The sequence below is a fragment of the Drosophila miranda genome, assembly GCF_003369915.1.
Source record: "Drosophila miranda strain MSH22 chromosome Y unlocalized genomic scaffold, D.miranda_PacBio2.1 Contig_Y1_pilon, whole genome shotgun sequence".
Taxonomy (NCBI): domain Eukaryota; kingdom Metazoa; phylum Arthropoda; class Insecta; order Diptera; family Drosophilidae; genus Drosophila; species Drosophila miranda.
This window is the reverse complement of record NW_022881603.1, coordinates 15,391,419-15,417,026: the sequence shown is the minus strand read 5'-3', so window position 1 is coordinate 15,417,026 and position 25,608 is coordinate 15,391,419. Positions and strand designations below refer to the sequence as shown.

At 47.7% G+C, this 25,608-nt stretch overlaps 1 protein-coding gene across 4 annotated transcripts; it reads right to left on the bottom strand.

The window, feature by feature from the left end:
* Positions 1–45: 45 nt before the first annotated feature.
* Positions 46–25,586, bottom strand: LOC108158993 (GATA zinc finger domain-containing protein 3). 4 transcript variants are annotated; one of them, XM_017291846.2, is made up of 12 exons: positions 24,809–25,586; positions 21,607–21,718; positions 21,232–21,438; positions 17,160–17,232; positions 16,690–17,097; positions 16,487–16,631; positions 15,714–16,187; positions 15,478–15,653; positions 1,694–1,901; positions 1,508–1,626; positions 1,151–1,225; positions 46–1,083 (listed from the first exon to the last, which is right to left on the bottom strand). In XM_017291846.2, the coding sequence occupies exons 1-12, from the start codon at positions 25,139–25,141 to the stop codon at positions 660–662; spliced, it is 2,754 nt and encodes a 917-aa protein (XP_017147335.2). In that variant the 5' UTR covers positions 25,142–25,586; the 3' UTR covers positions 46–659. The 4 variants fall into 4 exon arrangements, with proteins under 4 accessions (XP_017147335.2, XP_033250435.1, XP_033250434.1 ...); XM_033394544.1 differs by having other exon boundaries at positions 1,508–1,623; positions 24,809–25,585; XM_033394543.1 differs by having other exon boundaries at positions 16,690–17,094; positions 24,809–25,585.
* Positions 25,587–25,608: the final 22 nt, after the last annotated feature.

Below are 25,608 nucleotides of genomic sequence, written 5' to 3'. Positions count from 1 at the left end.
ATCCCAGGCACTTACTTTCCCATCCATTCATTATTAGAGATCGTGTGTTTTTTTGACAGTCCACTTGTGGATAACACTTTATTGCTTCTATCACATACAAAAGTTTTTGTTTGGTTGCTAGTTGAACTCTGCTTCGAAACAATTGCTCAATTCTTTTATTCGTGGTACTGTACTTGATGATGATATTATATATGTAATTATTAAATTTAGGTTGCTTTTTTTTGTGTTTTTTTCTTTCTTCTTCAAATGGTGCACATCCATAGATATATGCGTGTAGGTGGCAGGCGGGCGTGTGCCGTGGCAATGAACTAAAGTAGAACAAATATAGCGAATCGAAATGCCATCGCTTGGGGGGTGTACTGTACTCGTAAATGTGCATAATCGTAGGTGGTAAAAAAATAAAGTAAGACATGCATAAAGTAAACAAACTTAAAAAGAGTGAAAATGGTAGCTCACATATTTTGCACTAATTCTTTAACAAAAAGGTTCGGCTTGGGTATTGGGGTTGGGTGGGGGCTGGGTTTGCTTGCCTAATACTTGTTCAAAATTGCTGCGCGAAATCTGATAGACATTGAATCATATACATATATAAAACGATATCGAACTGTGAGTGTAAATGCTATAAACTATACTTGGTTTCTAGGGTGGTAACAGCGGGTTCAATTGTTGTCCTGCTTGTTGATCAGCTTCAAGATGACCTTGCCGCTCTGCACATCCAAGGCATAGAGGCTGCCGTCCTTGATCTCGTTGTTCAGCACCTCGTCGCTGACGCTGACCAGGATCCCAGACGGTCCCGAGATGTACACGCAGCTCTTGTTGGCGTCGTTGTAGATGTTCGAGCCGCTGCCTGAATACTTCGAGTGCATGCTCCAGCTGTTGTACATTGCAGCAGCAGCAGCGGCGGCCGCGGCGGCAGCAGCTCCTCCATTCTCCTGGGCACCCGCCTTGGCCATGAATTCGTAGAAGCCGGGCATCTTGAACAGCTTCTGCTGCAGCTCCTTGGCCGTGTTCGACAGCAAGTAGATGGCATTGTAGCTGCAACCGTCCAGGCTGGTGTACAGCGTGAGTCTGGGCGTGATGGTCCTGAAATAGATGAAGGTGGTCTTAGAACAGATTTTCAGACTTCGACTTTCATTTGGGGATCACTTACTTGGCTCGCAATATGTTGAACATGCGTATGCCGTCGGCCAGGCCACAGATTTGTATCAGATCCTCCTTGGACATGCTAAAAAAATAGGCCCAAAAGCGAGAGACATGAGGAACTAGAGCATCCAAATAAGATAAAGCCGACAGTGCGTTTCGAAACCGTAAAATGTCGGTAGTTTTGGTAATTTATAACCTCGTTCGAAACTGGAATTTGTAGTCGAATATTTCTTATATTGAATTGTGCACCATATCTTTAAATCTTTGAACCATATCGATTATTAATAAGTTATCTATGAGATTATGTCGTCGGGCTTTCCCAAGTGTCGTACAGTTTCGAAACACATTGTAGAGAAGTACAAACCGCATTATATCAGCTCCTGAGAAGTGGGCGAACGTCGATAGATAGGCCGTGAGGCGATTGTTGGTCAGCCACTGCGTCAATTGGGCGGGCGTCGATTCCGGCATAATGTTCTGATTCTGTTATCATGATGGAGGGTGATATGATAAGTTAGGGATTGGCGAGCTACTGTGCAGAAATAGTACGTACAAAGTCATCCATGTCCGCGGGCACATGCTGCGGCGAGACCATGTTCGTGGCGTCCATCAGCTTGAGGTTGGGCGAGTTGGTTGACGTCACCGAGTTGATGGCAATGGGGCTGCTGCTGCTGGTCGTCGGCGATGCTGCACTGGACGCGAACGGAAGCATCCCATCGTACTTGGGTATGTGCACGGGCGAATTGGGCCAAAGTTTCATACTGTGGAAAAGTGAGGGAAACGCTGTGATTATTTGGGGCCCACTGTACACAGCACTACAGCCGGGCTCGGGCTCTGTATCTTGCAGTGACAGGAGCGACGATCCTTAAGAGGCCAGTGCATGTTCACGAATGCAGCCAGGCCTGGCCTGGCCAGACCAGGCCTGGGCTCTGCTCTAGGTCTCCCATTCAGGGAATCAGGTTTTCTCTTCAACGAAACTGCTCGATTTCTCTTACAAAACGATACACCCCTACCCGGTACCCGATACCCCCGATACTCGATACGATCCCTGATTACATAAGAAAACTTGTTTGGACTTGTATGTAAATCATGCATGGATAAACCGCATATACCCGTAATTCATACTGCCGCCATTCATGGGGAAATTTCCTAGACTTTCAAGATCTTTTCCCTCCCTCCCCACTGCCAACTCCCGTGCCACCACTCTGCTGATCGAATCTACAGAGATGGATTATGGACATTACAATCGGAATGCTCATGTATTCTGGAACGCCAGCAAAGTACCGCCCGGGGGTTTGCGGAGTGACTAGCAAGTGGAAAATACAATCGATTTAAGACCTACAGGTCTCCCTGTCTCATAAGCCAATATGATCTGTGGTGCCTGTAGTGCCGTAGTGTGGCCTGCGAAACAAACAAAATCATTCAGCCAAAATGAAACAAAGCCGAAAACCGGTTAAAAGCAACTTTAAACTATAAATAACTTGGAGCAGTGGCGGCCCCAACGGCAGAAACCACACGAAACGCTCTTCGGGCGTTCTCTTAGCGGGCAACACCTTGCCAATGATCCTTCAACTCGGCTCTCTTTAGCAGCACCTCTCGTCTCTCTACTGATCTCTCTACATCTCTCTCCATATCTCTCATATAAGTGGTATATGTACATATATCTATGTATGTACATATTTACGCTCTCAATTCGATTGATCGCTGGGATTTATGTGACAAAACGACTTTTCTCTCTCATTCGGTGCGGGAAAATTCCATTCCACAGTGCGTGTCAGAGCTATAAGTCTACAGAATAAATAAAACTAAACGAAAGCTCATTGTATTCTGTTCTATTATATTCGGTTTAATTCTATTCTATCAGATTTAAAAGCGAAATCGTTGAACAACGTATAGTAAGCATTTAAATTTTCATCTATATAGATTTGAAGAAACATTAAATAACCCTAAACACTGAACTCATTGATTGATTGAATATATAGTTGCTGTTGAACTCGGCGTTCAGATCAAAGCCAATGTCATCGCTCCAGCTGCTGCGGCCTAACAAATTAAAGAGTATGTGAAAAGATAATTCAATCCAATTGACATCTCGATACAATCAAAAAGCGCTAGTCCGCTAGAAGCATTCATCAAACGTTTAAATGTCCCAAAAATGATCAGACAATAAATAAAATGCTTCGCTAATTGATTTAATCTATCTGCAGATACCGAACTGAACGCTATATACAGATCGGACAAACGAGTGGCAGCTCAATTCCAGAGCCTATCCACAACCGAATGACGCACAAACAAATTTGTATTGTTTTTCGTTTCGCATGCGAGATAGTGTCACAGCTAATTGTTGCTTGATTAAGAGTATGAAAAGTATCTGGAAAGTCGAATAGATAGAATTGATACTAGTCCCGGCTATCGTTGATTGCCGCCCGGTGATATGCCACGACAAATGGCAAAGGGAAATGGCACAGGGAAATGGCAAAATGGCTGCCAATCAGTCCACGCTGCCGCCTTCGATTATATAATTTCTGGGGAAAAAGGCTAGACAAAAGCAAGACTCATTCATGACTGAATGATCTCTGATTCAATATACTCGCACTCGTATAGTACAAATCGCTTCATCTCTCTCTCTCTCTCTCGGTGTAAATTCTGCCAATCTACTACTAGTGGCTGCCCAACAGTTGTTTGGTCTAAAGAAAAAATGCAAACATTTGGGTCTTATCTGCGGCAAGTGTCGCTTGATAAGCCATCGAGGGGGGAAACGCGGCAGAGCTTTAGATTCGAGTCAAAATTATATGGCCGGGTCCCCACACGCACACACACACACACACACACACACGGCAGGTATTCTAGTGAGTGCGGTCGTGTTTTTAAATCGTTCCGTATAATTCAGTGGAAAACGTCGGAAGTTAGCCTGGAAAAGAGGTAGGCAAAGAGTAGTTAGCGCGAGCCATAGTAGTGCTGCGTTACTTACCTGCGCGGAACGCAAGCATCACATGGCGTATGCAAGCAGCAAAGCAGGAGAGACGGCAGTGGCCCTATCCCGCATCATGGCCAACAATGGAGGCCCGAAACAGCCAAGGCGAAAGCTACTAGCGAGCGTAGTTGGCTCAACGCTAGTGTACGCTGCACCAATATGGGTTGATGCAATGAAGCATAAAACATATGTCCGAGAATTCAACGCAGTCCAGAGGCTGTGTGCCCTGAGGGTGTGTTGCGCATTCAGAACGGTATCCCAAGACGCCAGACAAGTGGTAGCAGGAATGATTCCCATCCATCTGCTGGCAAGATAAGCCGCAGGAATCGGCACAGCGAACCCTGGGGACTACGGACCAGGACACCAGAGGTGCCTTAAGGCAGCGCACAATCCTAGATTCGTGGGATAACAGCAGCAAAGGGCGATGGACCCATAGGCTAATCCCAGACCTGAAAAGTTGGCTGAACCGTAGCCATGGACAAGTGGAGTATCACCTGACACAGCTGCTGACAGGACGCGGTTGCTTTAAAGCCTACCTGCATAGGTTTAAGCACGAGGACGACCCCTTCTGCGTGGTCTGCGCAGGGGTCATCGAAGACGCAGAGCACTGCTTCTTCGAATGTCCAAGATTCCGGCAAGATCGAGAGGATCTAAGCAACAAGCTTGGAAGAATGCCAGCGGTGACAAACCTGGCAGAATGCCTGCTGGAGTCGGAAGAAAACTGGGCCGCGATTAGATTCATGGCCGCAACTATGGCTACCAAACTGCGTTGCGAAGAAAGAGCACGCAATGCAAGGAGATAAAGGAGATTATTAAGAGAAGAGCCCTACGGGCATCTCCCCCCGGCGAAGTAATATCTCGCGACAGTACCGCCGGGATCCGGGATAGGTGTGGTTTGTTTTAGAGCGGTTAGAGTCCCTCACTTCGGCTTCGGCTGAGTCGGCATGAAGCTTTCCTGTAGTCACACAACAACAACAACAAAAACGAGGGGGAACGTTGTGAGTTGCTGCGTACACCGCAACTCTACAGTTATACCCGATACTAAGTCAGTATGGCTCTCCTGCGGCAGAGGCCGCTAATATTGAACCACACGACAAAGAGTGCGTGCGAGAGAGACAGAAAATCAGTCGGGCGCTGCGTAGCCACTGAAAATTGATTTCTTGCTTTTGGCTACAAAAATGATCCGATCTGATCCAGATCAGCAATCTGATAGATATGGTCATTATCTATGATTCTGCGTTTTAGTTTTCTCGAATGTGCAATATTGTGGATGCAACAGATTTTTGTCTTTTGTGGTGGCGGAAGGGGGTGGGGCGAAATTCTGAGATATACGTTTTATAGTGAGATCTAACAGAAGTGCGGATACCAAATTTGGTTACTCTAGCCTTAATAGTCTCTGAGATTTGTGGATGCCCCAGATTTTCGTCCTTTGCGGGGGCGGAAGGGGGTGTGGCGAAATTTGGACACGAAACGGTCAAGGTCCGATATCACAGGAGTGTGGATACCAAATTTGGTTGCTCTGGATCTTATAGGTGCTGAGATCCTTGAACTCATATTTTGCAATTGGCAAAGCCGACCATGAAACCTGTGTGTTAGAGAGAGACAGAGCGAGAAAGAATGAAATTGTTTTCTTGATTCTGGCTATAATAATTATACGATCTGGTTGAGACTTTACACTCTATTACATATAGTCATCCTCTACAATTCTGCGTTTTTGGTTTTATCGTATCTTTAAAAATGTGGATGCCACAGATTTTCGTTCTTTGTGGGGGCGGAAGTGGGCGGGGCAAAGTTTTGAAATATTTTTGTAGCAGTGACATATCACAGATGTCTGGATCCAAAACATCGTTGCTCTAGCTCCTATAGTCTTTGAGCACTAGGCGCTGAAGGGGACGGACGGACGGACGGACAGACGGACAGACAGACAGGGCTCAATCGACTCGGCTATTGATGCTGATCAAGAATATATATACTTTATGGGGTCGGAAACGATTCCTTCTGGACGTTACACACATCCACTTTTACCACAAATCTAATATACCCCAATACTCATTTTGAGTATCGGGTATAACGAGGTGGAACGTTGTGAGTTGCTGCGGACACCGCAACTCTACAGTTATACCCGATACTAAGTCAGTATGGCTCTCCTGCGGCAGACGCCGCTAATATTGAACCACACGACAAAGAGTGCGTGCGAGAGAGACAGAAAATCAGTCGGGCGCTGCGTAGCCACTGAAAATTGATTTCTTGCTTTTGGCTACAAAAATGATCCGATCTGATCCAGATCAGCAATCTGATAGATATGGTCATTATCTATGATTCTGCGTTTTAGTTTTCTCGAATGTGCAATATTGTGGATGCAACAGATTTTTGTCTTTTGTGGTGGCGGAAGGGGGTGGGGCGAAATTCTGAGATATACGTTTTATAGTGAGATCTAACAGGAGTGCGGATACCAAATTTGGTTACTCTAGCCTTAATAGTCTCTGAGATTTGTGGATGCCCCAGATTTTCGTCCTTTGCGGGGGCGGAAGGGGGTGTGGCGAAATTTGGACACGAAACGGTCAAGGTCAGATATCACAGGAGTGTGGATACCAAATTTGGTTGCTCTGGCTCTTATAGGTTCTGAGCTCCTTGAACTCATATTTTGCAATTGGCAAAGCCGACCATGAAACCTGTGTGTTAGAGAGAGACAGAGCGAGAAAGAATGAAATTGTTTTCTTGATTCTGGCTATAATAATTATACGATCTGGTTGAGATTTTACACTCTAGAACATATAGTCATCCTCTACGATTCTGCATTTTTGTTTTTATCGTATCTTTAAAAATGTGGATGCCACAGATTTTCGTCCTTTGTGGGGGCGGAAGTGGGCAGGGCAAAGTTTTGAAATATTTTTGTAGCAGTGACATATCACAGATGTCTGGATCCAAGACATCGTTGCTCTAGCTCTTATAGTCTTTGAGCACTAGGCGCTGAAGGGGACGGACGGACGGACGGACAGACGGACGGACGGACGGACGGACGGACGGACGGACGGACGGACAGACGGACAGACAGACAGACAGACAGGGCTCAATCGACTCGGCTATTGATGCTGATCAAGAATATATATACTTTATGGGGTCGGAAACGATTCCTTCTGGACGTTACACACATCCACTTTTACCACAAATCTAATATACCCCAATACTCATTTTGAGTATCGGGTATAACGAGGTGGAACGTTGTGAGTTGCTGCGGACACCGCAACTCTACAGTTATACCCGATACTAAGTCAGTATGGCTCTCCTGCGGCAGACGCCGCTAATATTGAACCACACGACAAAGAGTGCGTGCGAGAGAGACAGAAAATCAGTCGGGCGCTGCGTAGCCACTGAAAATTGATTTCTTGCTTTTGGCTACAAAAATGATCCGATCTGATCCAGATCAGCAATCTGATAGATATGGTCATTATCTATGATTCTGCGTTTTTAGTTTTCTCGAATGTGCAATATTGTGGATGCAACAGATTTTCGCCTTTGTGGGGGCGGAAGGGGGTGGAGCGAAATTCTGAGATATACGTTTTATAGTGAGATCTAACAGAAGTGCGGATACCAAATTTGGTTACTCTAGCCTTACTCTAGGCCGTCAGCCATCGGGTGCTACAGGGGGACAAACGGATGACGGGTCGGCTCGCACAACTGTGAACTCGGAACTGAGGCGCAGCCGCTCCGGTTAGTAATACCCGGTGCGGTCTGCGTCTCACACCCCCCCCCTAGGACACAGAGGGTTGCGAGCGAACCGTCACCCGCCGTAACTGTGCACACCGGTGGAAGTGCGACTATACTCTCCCCGTGAGGGCGGCTGGAAACAGGTCCTAGCACGGTCATGTCTCTGCTAGGATGCTGGCGAATGGTAGTCGGGCGGAGAGAAGAAAACTCTCAGTGAAATTACCCCAATCCAAGGTGACACTGTTATATGCCGAGGGATGCATGGCCGGGGGGGTGCCCGGTCGCTAATATGCGGACTCTGGATACCTGCCGACCTCCAGTTTAAATCAGGCTTCCCGGGGCAAGCGGGCTATGCCTCGGGTGACCATCCCCTTCCCGCCTACTCGTGGGAACTACTATGTCAAACACTCTTAATATAAAAACCAACAAAACCGCAAAGGAGCTCGGTACTCCTCTTAAAGTACCGGAGGGACAAGCCAATCCCTCTGCACCAGCGCCTGGGAAACCGGGTCCAAAGAAGACGGGGAAGGAGACTGAGTCGGTCCCCCGTCTTCAGGCAGCAGCCGCAGCGAGGGGGGGCCCGAAAAGCCAATCGGGTCCTTCCAAGTCGGGTGGCTCCAAGGGCGAAGCGGATACCGGGGTGGCTGCCAAGCAGAGCGTAATCGCGGCTGGTAAGCGCACCGGGACCGAAGAACCCATGGGAGCCCCGGCGGGCAGCGTCTCTGCACCACGGGGAGGAAAGCCGTCGTACCAGGACAGGAGACGAGCGGCTTTCATCCTGTCCAACGAAGACCCGAACTTCAGGGCGTCAGCCGAAGGAAAGGAGCAGAGGCTGTGGGCCTCCTCAATCCTTCCACTGTTCCAGCCAGCCAAAGCCGGAAAGGGCGCAACCAAGGCCCCAACAAGCGGCAACGCTCAGTGGAGGACCCCGCAAATCAGTCAGGCCAAGCCCAGCAAGCCAGCAAACGAACCGGTCGTTCGCTGAGGTGGCGAGGGGCAAAACCCTGATCGGTGTCCTAGACAGGGGCGCCGAGGACGGCCATGTCCCTCGGGATAAGTGGCACCTGGTGGAGAACGAGCTCCAGGACCGGTTCCTACTGGAACTGGAGGAGAACGGCGGACCACCGCCAAAGTGTGAGGACGCAGGCAAGGTGAAAGCCATCGCCTGCCAAGACGCTCGCTCTGCGGCCCTCTACATGAAGGCGGTGGCGGCCCTAAAAGAGGTCTATCCAGGGGCGAAACTGGAGGCCGTGAAGTGGGAAGATGTCCCTAGTCGCCCGAGAGCCAGAGCGTGGGTCTCGGCTAAGCCTGCAGAGCCTGAGAAGATCCTCAGTTTACTGCAGGTCTGCAACCCCCACCTTCCTACAGCCGATTGGAAGGTGGCAAAGGTGGAGGATATCCAAGGGCAGAGGCGCCAGATTATCCTCGTCCTAAATGAGGAATCCATTGATCTCCTCGCAAAGTCGGACGGTGTAGTGGATTATGGCTACAAGAAGGTCACCATATCCACTTACAAGTCCGATCGCAAGGGCAGGCAAGCGGAGGTCGAGCCAGACCCGGAGCTGCCGGAGATCCCGAAAGAGGGGGCCTCGTGCGAGGAAGACAACCCGGCGTCGGATGCGGCGTCCATGATGTCGGACGATATCTTGGACGACTACGCGTTCGACGAGAGCGACCTAGCCAGAGGTCTCAGCCACATCGTTGTCGGGGAGGAGCCGGAGTCCCCTGACAGCGATCTAGAAGCAACAATGGTGGAGGCGAGCCTCAGGAATGTCGTTGACGCTCCTGCAGATAAACCTCCACCATTGTAAGGCAGCATGCGCTGCTCTACTGCTCCACCTGGCCAAGGGTGGAGCCGACATAGTCCTCATTCAGGAGCCCTGGATCCTCGGAAACAGGGTCTCCGGTCTGAGGACTTCTGACTACAAGCTATATGTAGCTGAAACCGCAGGTAAAATTCGTACCTGCATTCTTGCAAAAAGAGAGTTGCACTTATTTTTGCTCCCAAATTTCAGCAATGAAGACCACACCGCAGTGAGCCTCGAAGGCCAGGAGCGCTCACTGAGGATCTGCTCCGCATACATGGGGCATGAACAACCAGACCCCCCTCCACACGCGCCTCTCCGGGCTCTAATCGCAGACTGCTCGGCCAAGGACATCGGCCTAATTGTGGGGTGCGATGCCAATGCACATCACTGTCAGTGGGGAAGCACTGACACAAACGAAAGGGGTGAGTACCTTTTCTGTTACTTACTGACCACTCAGATGGTCTTACTAAACCGGGGTAGTGATCCCACCTTTATCATTAAAAACCGCAAGGAGGGCCTGGACCTCACGCTTGCCTCTCATGAGATACAGCGTAACATTGTATCCTGGAGGGTCCTGGAAGAGCACTCCTTCTCGGACCACAGGTACGTGGAAACTGTCTTCTCCTTCTCAGTACCGAAGCCAGTCCGATTCCGGAACATCAGGCGGACAAACTGGACTCGGTACTCTGATTACCTCTGTCGTGTTCTCCCTGAGCCACCATCTGAGGAGGAGTTCTCCACGGAGGCCACGACTCGTCGTCTTAAGATGTTTATCGACGCCTGCAATAAGGCGCTCGACAAAGCATGCCCCTCTGGCAAGAACAGAGGCCGGAAGAAACCTGAATGGTGGAATCCGAAACTGGGTGAACTCCGGAAAGCCTCCCGGAGACTCTTCAATAAAGCTAAGGCTGAAAACGTTGAGCAAAACTGGGCCGAATACAAGGCCAGTCTGTCAACCTACAACAAAGAACTTAGAAAAGCCAAACGCGCCTCCTGGCGTAAGTTCTGCAGCGAAATCGAGAGTAACTCAGAAGCCTCACGCTTGCGCACAGTTCTCTCGAAGACAACACCCACCCTGGGCTACTTGAAGAACCCCGACCAGTCGTGGACTACGTCCAGCGAGGAGTCGCTGAGTCTTGAGACTGCTAAGCCAGGAGAACATTTCCTGGGCGATCAGAAGCTTTAAACCCTACAAGTCCGCGGGGCCAGACGGCATTTTCCCTGCCCAACTGATTCACGCGGGACATAAAGCCATTAACTGGCTCAAAATAATTTACGAGGGAATCTTCTCCCACGGGTGCATTCCTGACACCTGGCTTCAGACCAAAGTCGTATTCATACCCAAGGCAGGCAAGCCCTCGCACACTGCCCCAAAAGATTTCAGACCCATAAGTCTATCGTCTTTTCTTCTAAAGGCGATGGAGCGGCTCCTGGGGCTGCATCTAACGGCGTGCATTCCGTCCAGTCTGATCTCAGACTCCCAGCATGCCTATCGGAAGGGAAGATCCACCGAAACGGCCCTACACTCGATCACATCGATCATCGAAGCATCCCTTAATTTTAAGGAGTACACCCTAGTAGCCTTCCTCGACATAGAAGGCGCCTTTAACAACATCCTTCCGACCGCCATCACGGGCGCACTGACGGATCTGGGCGTTGACTCCAGGATGGTGAGCCTGATCGATCAGATGCTACAATGCAGGACGGTTGAGGCATCACTGGGGACGTCAACGTGTACCAGATTTGTCAGCAGAGGCACACCGCAGGGCGGAGTCCTCTCGCCCCTCCTATGGAACGTGGCAGTGAACACACTGCTGCGGGAGATAGAGGGGGGTGGCTGCCGTGTGGTGGCGTACGCGGACGATGTTGCCATAGCATTCTCCGGAAAATTTCCGCAGACATTGTGTGAGTGCATGACAAGTACTCTCACGAAAATGTCGAAATGGGCAGACAAATGCGGGTTAGGCGTAAACCCGTCTAAAACGGAACTGGTGCTTTTCACTAGGAAGTACAAAGTTCCGGTACTGATTCCCCCAAGACTATGTGGGGAAACGCTAGTCTTCAGCAACAACGCCAAGTATCTTGGCCTAATCCTCGATAGAAAGCTCGATTGGAAATTGAGCATAGAGGATAGAGTAAAGAAGGCCACAGTGGCCCTCTATACTTGCAGGAAAGCCATCGGACTAAAATGGGGAATGACCCCCTATATGGTTCGGTGGCTCTACACCGCCATCATACGACCAATCATGCTCTATGGAGTGGTGGTATGGTGGCCAGCCTTGGACAGAAGGACATGCCTCAATAAACTCAGCAGAGTTCAGCGCATGGCAGAGCTATGCATAACTGGCGGGCTACGCACTACTCCAGGGGAAGCCCTGGATACTGTGCTGGACCTCCTCCCTGTGGATCTCATGGGAAAGAAGGTGGCAACACTTTCCGCCCTCAGAATGAGAGAAGCCAGACTGTGGAAAGCATCCGCGGTTGGGCACTCGGGAATCCTGATGAGACTCCCGCAATTACCAGAGAGGACAGATTACTGTATCCCCAGTGACCACCTCTCGACGCCCTTCCAGGTATCAATCCCAACTAGGGAGGACTGGGAGATGGGCGAACCAGGACCTGCAAATGCGGTCCACTTCTACACTGATGGCTCAAAGCTAGACGGCCGCGTGGGAGGCGGAGTCTACTGCAGCGAGCTGAACATCAGTCATTGCTTCAGGCTCCCGGATCACTGTAGTGTGTTCCAAGCGGAGGTTGAAGCCATCAAGGAGGCCATTTCGATCGTCTCCAAATTACTTCTAGATACGCACTTAGTGTGCGTCTTCTCGGACAGCCAAGCAGCTATCAAAGCTCTAGGCTCAATATCGTCGAACTCAGCGACTGTAAATGACTGCCGCAGGTCTCTGCACGAGATCGCAGAGCAGTTAGATCTCTTCCTTATATGGGTCCCCGGCCACAGGGACATCGAGGGGAATGACGCCGCCGACGAGCTAGCCAGGCAGGGTACTACGATTCCTCTCCTACCGGAGAGGGAGCAAGTAGCGATGCCCTTGGCTACGTGCAGGCTCCTAACGCACGAATTGTTCGAGCAAAATGCCAATAGGAGATGGCAGCAAACCGTTTCCTGTAAAGTCTCAAGATTGATATGGCCATATCGATCGAAGAAGAGCTCAGCAGAGCTGTATAAACTCAGCAGAGCACAGTGCTCTGCAGTTACTAGAGCCATTACGGGACACTGGCAGATCGGCACTCACGCCTCTAGACTGTCAATCCCTCATAACGACTTCTGCAGGAGTTGTCGCGACGAGGAGGAGGAGGAATCGGTCCCCCACTTCTTCTGCCACTGCCCAGCCCTTGGAAATCGTCGTCTTCGTATTCTCGGGGCCGCTTTCCTCACGGACATTTCGGACCTGTCCGTAATCAAACCAGGGACCTTGTCCAAATACATCCAAGCCACCGGATGGGACTGCCCTTAACCTGCAGTAGTATGCTCTCACGGTTCGGGCAACGCGAAGGGGCACATGCCCATGCGGCAACACAACGGACCTTTTATAGGTCCAAGTGAGCTTGGGGGCGGGAGGCTCTTATCCCCCCCCTCCCGGCTACCTCCTTAACCTTACCTAACCTAACCTAGCCTTAATAGTCTCTGAGATTTGTGGATGCCCCAGATTTTCGTCCTTTGCGGGGCGGAAGGGGGTGGGGCGAAATTTGGACACCAAACGGTCAAGGTCCGATATCACAGGAGTGTGGATACCAAATTTGGTTGCTCTGGATCTTATAGGTGCTGAGATCCTTGAACTCATATTTTGCAATTGGCAAAGCCGACCATGAAACCTGTGTGTTAGAGAGAGACAGAGCGAGAAAGAATGAAATTGTTTTCTTGATTCTGGCTATAATAATTATACGATCTGGTTGAGACTTTACACTCTATTACATATAGTCATCCTCTACGATTCTGCGTTTTTGGTTTTATCGTATCTTTAAAAATGTGGATGCCACAGATTTTCGTTCTTTGTGGGGGCGGAAGTGGGCGGGGCAAAATTTTGAAATATTTTTGTAGCAGTGACATATCACAGACGTCTGGATCCAAAACATCGTTGCTCTAGCTCCTATAGTCTTTGAGCACTAGGCGCTGAAGGGGACGGACGGACGGACGGACGGACAGACGGACAGACAGACAGGGCTCAATCGACTCGGCTATTGATGCTGATCAAGAATATATATACTTTATGGGGTCGGAAACGATTCCTTCTGGACGTTACACACATCCACTTTTACCACAAATCTAATATACCCCAATACTCATTTTGAGTATCGGGTATAACGAGGTGGAACGTTGTGAGTTGCTGCGGACACCGCAACTCTACAGTTATACCCGATACTAAGTCAGTATGGCTCTCCTGCGGCAGACGCCGCTAATATTGAACCACACGACAAAGAGTGCGTGCGAGAGAGACAGAAAATCAGTCTGAGCGTGACGTCGGGCGCTGCGTAGCCACTGAAAATTGATTTCTTGCTTTTGGCTACAAAAATGATCCGATCTGATCCAGATCAGCAATCTGATAGATATGGTCATTATCTATGATTCTGCGTTTTAGTTTTCTCGAATGTGCAATATTGTGGATGCAACAGATTTTTGTCTTTTGTGGTGGCGGAAGGGGGTGGGGCGAAATTCTGAGATATACGTTTTATAGTGAGATCTAACAGAAGTGCGGATACCAAATTTGGTTACTCTAGCCTTAATAGTCTCTGAGATTTGTGGATGCCCAAGATTTTCGTCCTTTGCGGGGGCGGAAGGGGGTGTGGCGAAATTTGGACACGAAACGGTCAAGGTCCGATATCACAGGAGTGTGGATACCAAATTTGGTTGCTCTGGCTCTTATAGGTGCTGAGATCCTTGAACTCATATTTTGCAATTGACAAAACCGACCATGAAACCTGTGTGTTAGAGAGAGACAGAGCGAGAAAGAATAAAATTGATTCCTTCTGGACGTTACACACATCCACTTTTACCACAAATCTAATATACCCCAATACTTATTTTGAGTATCGGGTATAAAAACGCACACACGGCATACTCTAGTATAGAAGTATGTGTATCTGTGTCATTCGCCAATATGATCTGTGGTGCCTGTAGTGCCGTAGTGTGGCCTGCGAAACAAACAAAATCATTCAGCCAAAATGAAACAAAGCCGAAAACCGGTTAAAAGCAACTTTAAACTATAAATAACTTGGAGCAGGGGCGGCCCCAACGGCAGAAACCACACGAAACGCTCTTCGGGCGTTCTCTTAGCGGGCAACACCTTGCCAATGATCCTTCAACTCGGCTCTCTTTATCATTTAATCTTTTATCTTTATCTTTTAATCTTTATCTCTCATTTAAATTTTCATCTATATAGATTTGAAGAAACATTAAATAACCCTAAACACTGAACTCGTTGATTGATTGAATATATAACCACAACATTTGAGTCTGTATATAAAATATGGAATCATACAGCCGATTAAGATCGATGTTTCAGAGCTTCAGTTAGGAGACATCGAGTGGGTGCCAAGCCGCCTTAACGTTCTTAAACGCACTGTAGTAGAATAGATAAGAATCGAGGGTCTACACGTGCATGTAAGACGGAATACGCGCATGATGATCATAGTAACTGGATGTTATGCAAATAGTTGGACCTAGACTGCAGTGCAGTGCAGGAGATCATAAATTAAAACCCCAGCCCTGGCTGTCACATAAACAACACTCTCGAGACAATTTGCACGGTCAATTGAAAGATTGCGTCAACTGCGAGCGACTACGTCAATTTGAACAGTCGGGGGATGGGATGAGATGAAACGGAAACTCACTACTCGGGGCTGTAGCAGCCCGTGGTGGTAGCGGGCATCACCAGATCCAGCGATATGTCGTTCATGATGGTGCACTCGTAGCTGGGCTGGAACTTGTCCTGCTCCGACTGTGGACGCTTCTGGATCTTCTCGCGGTCCTGCTTGTGTTTGCGATCGGCGCCCTTTAGCTTGAAGACCTGCGGGTAAGGGGGAATGTCTATATTTCTCTCCCCATCTATCCGCACTCCCTCACTCACCTTGATCTGGCAGGCACCTGCATGGACAGCCTGCTTGACGCTGGCGATGGATAGCCCTCCGCTGCAGTTGCTGTTGCTGCTCCCATTGGGGGTGCGCTCTGGGGAGGTTGGGGCAGTCGAGCCGCTAATGTTGTTCGAGTTCGGATTCGTGTTGTTGTTGTTGTTTTCTATATAGGTTTCGATCTGGAGTCGAAATGGCACACCTTTCTCCCCGCCGTGCTTCTTTGGGGTAAATTCGGTTGAAATGCAGTTGACCTTGACGTAGACGCCGACCTCCTTGAGGGGATCCCAGAATATCTCGACGGTGTTGAGCGAATGGGAGCTCAGGGGCTGCGAGACGTGGCACAGGCCGTACGAGAGCGGCACATCCACCTCAATGATGCGTTCGCCGGGGCGGGATTGCTGCCATTGCTGCATCTGCTCGCGCTCCATGAACTGGAGGCGTCGCTCGTGGAAGCAGATCTTGATCACGCTCTGCAACAGAATTTGCAACAGATGAAGTCAGACTTTATTGCCATAGGATAGATATGTAGCTATGCCAAACGTAGATACTTTTGTACGAGTATCTCCCCCTGGTCGTACGCATGCACGGTCCTCGTGAATCCATCTCTCAAATTCTTCGTCTTAATTGGGGTTTATTAAAAGCAATTGACGCCAGACAGCCAGAAGTCAAATCGTTCACTGAATCACATGTCTCTGACTCAATTGGAGGAGGCATCGGCATCGGCATCGGCATTGGTTCAGCAGCAGCTGGGGCACAGCCTTGGACTCACCTTTAGAATCTTATCCCTGTAGAGGGACAGGTCCCCGATCTTCTTCAACTTGATCTCGTAGCTCTGGCCCTGGTTCAGATACGTCAGGGTCTCCTCATTGTTCTTGGTGGCAATCGAGGTGGCGGCAGCCAAAATGTACTGAAACCTAAATGGGAGAATCATCAGAGTAATCGGACTTTCTCCTCCATCTGCCTGCTACTTACTTGTGATCCTCGGCGTGGATCGCTCCGTTGGCGGACACAATCTCTATTTTGGATGGATCGAGCACGCTTAACTGCTGCTGGGGATTGATCTTGCCCTTGTCGGAGTGTCCGCCCAGCTCATACTCGCTGGCAGCCACTGGCAAGCCCTGGGGCGAGCCACAGCCACAGAGGAGCCCGGAGCTCAGGTCGTGCTTGCCATTGCCAGGGGACGTCTCCTGGCCACAGGCCACCGCCAGCTGCGGGGAGTTCTGCGCCTCGTCCACCTTGGCAATCGCCACGGTGGCAGAGACACTGCCTCCGGCATTTCTGCTGTCCAGCGAGAGCTTCGGATTCGGCTTGATCTGCTCCGTCTGGGGCTCCTGCTTCAGGGTGGTCAGCGTGGGGGAGAACGACAGAAAGTTTTCACTGCTTGTAGAGGAAAAAATTAGCTCCGATCTGACATGGCCTCGCGATCCCAGGGAATATCTTACTTGTTCAAATACGAGTTGCTGTTGAACTCGGCGTTCAGATCAAAGCCAATGTCATCGCTCCATCTGCTGCGGCCTAACAAATTAAAGAGTATATGAAAAGATAATTCAATCCACTTGACATCTCGATACAATCAAAAAGCTCTAGTCCGCTAGAAGCATTCATCAAACGTTTAAATGTCCCAAAAATGATCAGACAATAAATAAATTGCGTCGCTAATTGATTTAATCTATCTGCAGATACCGAACTGAACGCTATATACAGATCGGACAAACGAGTGGCAGCTCAATTCCAGAGCCTATCCACAACCGAATGACGCACAAACAAATTTGTATTGTTTTTCGTTTCGCATGCGAGATAGTGTCACAGCTAATTGTTGCTTGATTAAGAGTATGAAAAGTATCTGGAAAGTCGAATAGATAGAATTGATACTAGTCCCGGCTATCGTTGATTGCCGCCCGGTGATATGCCACGACAAATGGCAAAGGGAAATGGCACAGGGAAATGGCAAAATGGCTGCCAATCAGTCCACGCTGCCGCCTTCGATTATATAATTTCTGGGGAAAAAGGCTAGACAAAAGCAAGACTCATTCATGACTGAATGATCTCCGATTCAATATTTGGTTCTTATCTGCGGCAAGTGTCGCTTGATAAGCCATCGAGGGGGGAAACGCGGCAGAGCTTTAGATTCGAGTCAAAATTATATGGCCGGGTCCCCACACGCACGCACACACACACACACACACGGCAGGTATTCTAGTGAGTGCGGTCGTGTTTTTAAATCGTTCCGTATAATTCAGTGGAAAACGTCGGAAGTTAGCCTGGAAAAGAGGCAAAGAGTAGTTAGCGCGAGCCATAGTAGTGCTGCGTTACTTACCTGCGCGGAACGCAAGCATCACATGGCGTATGCAAGCAGCAAAGCAGGAAAGACGGCAGTGGCCCTATCCCGCATCATGGCCAACAATGGAGGCCCGAAACAGCCAAGGCGAAAGCTACTAGCGAGCGTAGTTGGCTCAACGCTAATGTACGCTGCACCAATATGGGTTGATGCAATGAAGCATAAAACATATGCCCGAGAATGCAACGCAGTCCAGAGGCTGTGTGCCCTGAGGGTGTGTTGCGCATTCAGAACGGTATCCCAAGACGCCACACTAGTGGTAGCAGGAATGATTCCCATCCATCTGCTGGCAAGAGAATCCGCAGGAATCAGGGCACAGCGAACCCTGGGGACTACGGACCAGGACACCAGAGGTGCCTTAAGGCAGCGCACAATCCTACAATGGCAAGATTCGTGGGATAACAGCAGCAAAGGGCGATGGACCCATAGGCTAATCCCAGACCTGAAAAGTTGGCTGAACCGTAGCCATGGACAAGTGGAGTATCACCTGACACAGCTGCTGACAGGACACGGTTGCTCTAAAGCCTACCTGCATAGGTTTAAGCACGAGGACGACCCCTTCTGCGTGGTCTGCGCAGGGGTCATCGAAGACGCAGAGCACTGCTTCTTCGAATGTCCAAGATTCCGGCAAGATCGAGAGGATCTAAGCAACAAGCTTGGAAGAATGCCAGCGGTGACAAACCTGGCAGAATGCCTGCTGGAGTCGGAATAAAACTGGGCCGCGATTAGATTCATGGCCGCAACTATGGTTACCAATCTGCGTTGCGAAGAAAGAGCACGCAATGCAAGGAGATAAAGGATAAAGGAGATTATTAAGAGAAGAGCCCTACGGGCATCTCCCCCGGCGAAGTAATATCTCGCGACAGTACCGCCGGGATCCGGGATAGGTGTGGTTTGTTTTAGAGCGGTTAGAGTCCCTCACTTCGGCTTCGGCTGAGTCGGGATGAAGCTTTCCTGTAGTCACACAACAACAACAACAAACGAGGGGGAACGTTGTGAGTTTCTGCGGACACCGCAACTCTACGGTTATACCCGATACTAAGTCAGTATAACTCTCCTCCGGCAGACGCCGCTAATATTAAACGACACGACAAAGAGTGCGTGCGAGAGAGACAGAAAATCAGTCTGAGCGTCACGTCGGGCGCTGCGTAGCCAGTGCAAATTGATTTGTTCCTTTTGGCTATAAAAATGATCTGATCTGATCCAGATTAAGCAATCTGAAAGATATGGTCATTATCTATGATTCTGCGTTTTTAGTTTTTTCGAATGTGCGATATTGTGGATGCAACAGATTTTCGTCCTTTGTGGGGGCGGAAAAGGGTGGGGCGAAATTCTGAGATATACGTTTTATAGTGATATCTAACAGAAGTGCGGATACCAAATTTGGTTACTCTAGCCTTAATAGTCTCTGAGATTTGTGGATGCCCCAGATTTTCGTCCTTTGCGGGGGCGGAAGGGGGTGTGGCGAAATTTGGACACGAAACGGTCAAGGTCAGATATCACAGGAGTGTGGATACCAAATTTGGTTGCTCTGGCTCTTATAGGTTCTGAGATCCTTGAACTCATATTTTGCAATTGGCAAAGCCGACCATGAAACCTGTGTGTTAGAGAGAGACAGAGGGAGAAAGAATGAAATTGTTTTCTTGATTCTGGCTATAATAATTATACGATCTGGTTCAGATTTTACACTCTAGAACATATAGTCGTCCTCTACAATTCTGCCTTTTTGGTTTTATCGTATCTTTAAAAATGTGAATGCCACAGATTTTCGTCCTTTGTGGAGGCGGAAGTGGGCGGGGCGAAGTTTTGAAATATTTTTGTAGCAGTGACATATCGCAGAAGTCTGGATCCAGACTCCGTCCGGACGGACGGACAGACGGACAGACAGACAGGGCTCAATCGACTCGGCTATTGATGCTGATCAAAAATATATATACTTTATGGGGTCGGAAACGATTCCTTCTGGACGTTACACACATCCACTTTTACCACAAATCTAATATACCCCAATACTCATTTTGAGTATAGGGTATAAAAAAAAAAAAAAGGCACACACGGCATACTCTAGTATAGAAGTATGTGTATCTGTGTGGTGCCAGTGTCATGCCTCAGTCACCCGCTACGGAATAATTAGTCCAGCGGCTAGTGGTTGGGACCTTGCGGGATTTTCAAACAATCTCTCTAACAGATCTCTTCAAAGCTAACGGCAGGTTGGGAGTTGCAATCCCTTTCGCTCTCTCTCTTACTGTTTCTGTACGAGTTGAGGGCCTGGTATGGTCTTCGGAAAGGTACCAAAACTTACTGGAAATGTTCTATTATTAAAGTGCGCTATTGATTAACATTAGATGGAGACCATGATGGTAGGGAGGTGCTAAGTTAATCCCAGTCGCTGCTCTTCTGTAAATTTCATTAAGAGAACTAACTCCTATAGCGGCGATGTTAATGAATTTACGAAACTATTTAATGCCAGACTTCGAGGGTGCAACTCCATTTCTGGCACTCCAATCTCGGGCTAACCATTTCAAACATTTCAGGTTAAACCCTTCGATAGAGTCCGATTTAATTGCGAACTCACGAAGGCATCTTTCGGATAACTCTCCACATTCATATCTACGCATACGCATACACATAAATTTACCCACTCATATCCACATCTGATGGATAGATAGATACTGACTAATTAGCAGTGATATTTCTCTGCTTGTTCAGCACTTAGCACGTCCAGAGATAGGGACAAAAGCAGAAGAAACAGAAACTCATGCACTCACGTTTTGTCTTATGGAATGATAAACTTAATTATAGGATGGGTCTATCTATCGGTGTATCTATCTATCTATCCATCCATCCATCTGTCTGATAGACAATCGAAAATCAAGGGACGCAAACGGGTTTCTTAATTATTCCCAATTTACTACCATACACGAGTATACACGGGGTATACGCGAGGGAGGAGAGGAGAGGAGAACGAGTTTGTGGCCAGGAAGAGGGTCGGGTCTCGAACAGGTCTCAATATCGGATTAAAGTCCAGACGAAATTTCTTTCATTCTCACTCGCTTTCGTTGATTGTGGGTCACCGAGCAGTCAATAAACTTATTTACTTATGCAAATCAGATAGCAAACGCTTTAAGCGTAGCAATGGGATCAGATTGGATGGCATGGGGGATTGGATTCCTTACCAGAGTGCTTCTCGCGCTTGTGCTTGTCCTTTTCCTGGGGGGCCACCTTGGGGGCCAGCTCGCCGCTCTGGGATGCTGTGAGGGAATTCTCGGTCTGGCCAATGTCCAGTGAGTCCCAATCCATTCGTCTTTTGCGGGAGCCGCTGTTTAGGTAGATGGTCTGAACGTCGATTATCTGCGGTCCCGGCGAATCCTTCGACTGGGCGTCTACGATAACCGTAAGTTCTTCGATTAGCGATATCTGTAAATGCAGCACAGGTTGTGCCACAGAGTTGATGGTGATGCAATGATGATGGAGATGGTTAGAGCTGGCTGACTGATGATGGACTGATCGACTGATCGACTGACTGATGGATCGGGGTGCTGTGACCTTACCTGTCCACGATTCCTCAGAGTTTGGCGGCGAGTCAACGAAGTTGATCACTTGCTCATAATCCGTTCCAATATGCTGATGGTGGTAGCCGCTAATAAAGTGGCGGTTCTCGATCTGGAAAACCAAGCAGAAGCAGAAAGTGACTTTCTGTGGTCTAAGCCTGAACTCGTAGCTCGAAAACTGTTTTTCGATTCGTAGTCGTACTATAGGAACACGATTTCGAATTAGAAACAGAAACAAAGCCCGTCTAGCCGCCAACGAGGCTATGCCCTCACAACATTATCTCTAGAGTCCAGCTCAAGTACTATACTATGTGTGTATATTAATATGTTTTTGTACATATGTATGTATGTATGTAGGTCCGAAACCTTGCTGATAAGGTCGCGTATAATCTCTCTCCTCTCTCTCTCTCTCAAGTGAGAGTAGATGAAAACAAAAATCGGTTTTTGTTGCTTCCATTTAATTATGTTCCACAAAGATAAGATCAACATGCCCGACATTTGAGTAAATATCCCCGGATCGAAGATCTGAAGAGGTAACAATCAAGATATCCCACCAAAAGGAAAAGGGAGGAACATTGCAACTATTTATTAGGCGCTGGTTTCCCCATAATTCTGTCTATCTCCCTGCCCCCCATCAGGCTACCACAACGCTGTTATATGATACTTTGTCTGCTGTGCGAGTATAGTATAGCAATTAGCAATTGAACTGCATATGTATAAATATGTGCCTATGTAGATTTATATTCAAGGCGGTCTGAATTCTCAGGGAATTAGTTGTAGATGGGAGTCATTCTATTCCATTCGTAGACGCGAGCACTTGCTAATCTGATAGATATGGTCATTATCTATGATTCTGCGTTTTTAGTTTTCTCGAATGTGCAATATTGTGGATGCAACAGATTTTCGTCCTTTGTGGGGGCGGAAAAGGGTGGGGCGAAATTCTGGGATATACGTTTTATAGTGAGATCTAACAGAAGTGCGGATACCAAATTTGGTTACTCTAGCCTTAATAGTCTCTGAGATTTGTGGATGCCCCAGATTTTCGTCCTTTGCGGGGGCGGAAGGGGGTGTGGCGAAATTTGGACACGAAACGGTCAAGGTCCGATATCACAGGAGTGTGGATACCAAATTTGGTTGCTCTGGCTCTTATAGGTTCTGAGATCCTTGAACTCATATTTTGCAATTGGCAAAGCCGACCATGAAACCTGTGTGTTAGAGAGAGACAGAGCGAGAAAGAATGAAATTGTTTTCTTGATTCTGGCTATAATAATTATACGATCTGGTTCAGATTTTACACTCTAGAACATATAGTCATCCTCTACGATTCTGCGTTTTTGGTTTTATCGTATCTTTAAAAATGTGGATGCCACAGATTTTCGTCCTTTGTGGAGGCGGAAGTGGGCGGGGCGAAGTTTTGAAATATTTTTGTAGCAGTGACATATCGCAGAAGTCTGGATCCAGACTCCGTCCGGACGGACGGACAGACGGACAGACAGACAGGGCTCAATCGACTCGGCTATTGATGCTGATCAAAAATATATATACTTTATGGGGTCGGAAACGATTCCTTCTGGACGTTACACACATCCACTTTTACCACAAATCTAATATACCCCAATACTCATTTTGAGTATCGGGTATAAAAAAAAAAAAGGCACACACGGCATACTCTAGTATAGAAGTATGTGTATCTGTGTGGTGCCAGTGCCATGCCTCAGTCACCCGCTACGGAATAATTAGTCCAGCGGCTAGTGGTTGGGACCTTGCGTGATTTTCAAACAATCTTTCTAACAGATCTCTTCAAAGCTAACGGCAGGTTGGGAGTTGCAATCCCTTTCGCTCTCTCTCTTACTGTTTCTGTACGAGTTGAGGGCCTGGTATGGTCTTCGGAAAAGTACCAAAACTTACTGGAAATGTTCTATTATTAAAGTGCGCTATTGATTAACATTAGATGGAGACCATGATGGTAGGGAGGTGCTAAGTTAATCCCAGTCGCTGCTCTTCTGTAAATTTCATTAAGAGAACCAACTCCTTTAGCGGCGATGTTAATGAATTTACGAAACTATTTAATGCCAGACTTCGAGGGTGCAACTCCATTTCTGGCACTCCAATCTCGGGCTAACCATTTCAAACATTTCAGGTTAAACCCTTCGATAGAGTCCGATTTAATTGCGAACTCACGAAGGCATCTTTCGGATAACTCTCCACATCCATATCTACGCATACGCATACACATAAATTTACCCACTCATATCCACATCTGATGGATAGATAGATACGGACTAATTAGCAGTGATATTTCTCTGCTTGTTCAGCACTTAGCACGTCCAGAGATAGGGACAAAAGCAGAAGAAACAGAAACTCATGCACTCACGTTTTGTCTTATGGAATGATAAACTTAATTATAGGATGGGTCTATCTATCGGTGTATCTATCTATCTATCCATCCATCCATCTGTCTGATAGACAATCGAAAATCAAGGGACGCAAACGGGTTTCTTAATTATTCCCAATTTACTACCATACACGAGTATACACGGGGTATACGCGAGGGAGGAGAGGAGAGGAGAACGAGTTTGTGGCCAGGAAGAGGGTCGGGTCTCGAACAGGTCTCAATATCGGATTAAAGTCCAGACGACTATTTATTAGGCGCTGGTTTCCCCATATTTCTGTCTATCTCCCTGCCCCCCATCAGGCTACCACAACGCTGTTATATGATACTTTGTCTGCTGTGCGAGTATAGTATAGCAATTAGCAATTGAACTGCATATGTATAAATATGTGCCTATGTAGATTTATATTCAAGGCGGTCTGAATTCTCAGGGAATTAGTTGTAGATGGGAGTCATTCTATTCCATTCGTAGACGCGAGCACTTGCTAAGGTAAAAACAATTGTACAAATATACCTACACACCTCACTAGATTTTTATTGGGCTAGTTTATAGGGTTACGGGAACAACTATCGACATGTGTTACTATCTGTACGAGCTTTTCCCTGGGAAAGCGTTTTAGTTCTGCTTCCAAGCGAACGTTCTATAGATTTCAGATTATTTCTAAAGACTATAAGACTATCAATCAACTCATTACAATTTTCTTAATCCAATGAGATGCTCCCCTAGGGCTGCCTACGGATTGGGATTAGGTCAACTCTTAACCTAGCGGCGGGAAGCTTCCCCGTGATCACTGATCACTGATCACTTACCTGTTTTAAATTCTCGCTTGCACTGTTGTTGCCGTTGCTATTAATGCTGCTGCTGTTGTTGTTATTATTCTGATTTTGGCTGCGATTCAAATTGTTGTTGAATTCCATTTGATCGAATTCGTTGAAGATGCTCAAATCGAATTTCGTGGAAATCGTGCGTTGTGGTATTTGAAGTTGTAGTTCCTCGTTTGGCTGGTGTTGTTGGTTGATTGGATGGTGGTGATGGTTGTTGTTGTTGTTTAAATGTTCTTGTTGCAGTTCTGAATATTGCGGATCGAATATGCTTTGTAAGTCCAACAGACCGGAGTTTTGCGATAGAAACGAAAGCGCCATTCGGTAGATGGGCGTCGTGATGTCATCGACCGAAAAAACACACACGCACTCGAAAGTCAATAACGGGGAGGGAGGGGGGTACACACTATTATATCTATAAGCACGTTCGTTCCACCGATATCCTTGATGGGCGCCAGCAATTTTTCACAAGTATTGTGCAGAGCGAAATGCAACAAAAATCAATAATAATAGTAATATTCGAAGTAGAAATAAAATGTGGGGCTTTGTTATATTGTGATGGCTTATTAAGAGTTGGATTTGCTTAGGTTAACATTTTGGATCTCTTCAAAATGGTCTTTATGACACTACACCGTTATGCGCACAGCACTCAGGATTTTGGATTTTGTATTTTGGATTGCGGGTTGCGGATTTTGGATTCCGTTTAATAACAATTTTGCACTTCGCGTGAGTTCGACTAACAACCAAATAATATCGATATGGTTAATATTTATTCACTATTTAATTAT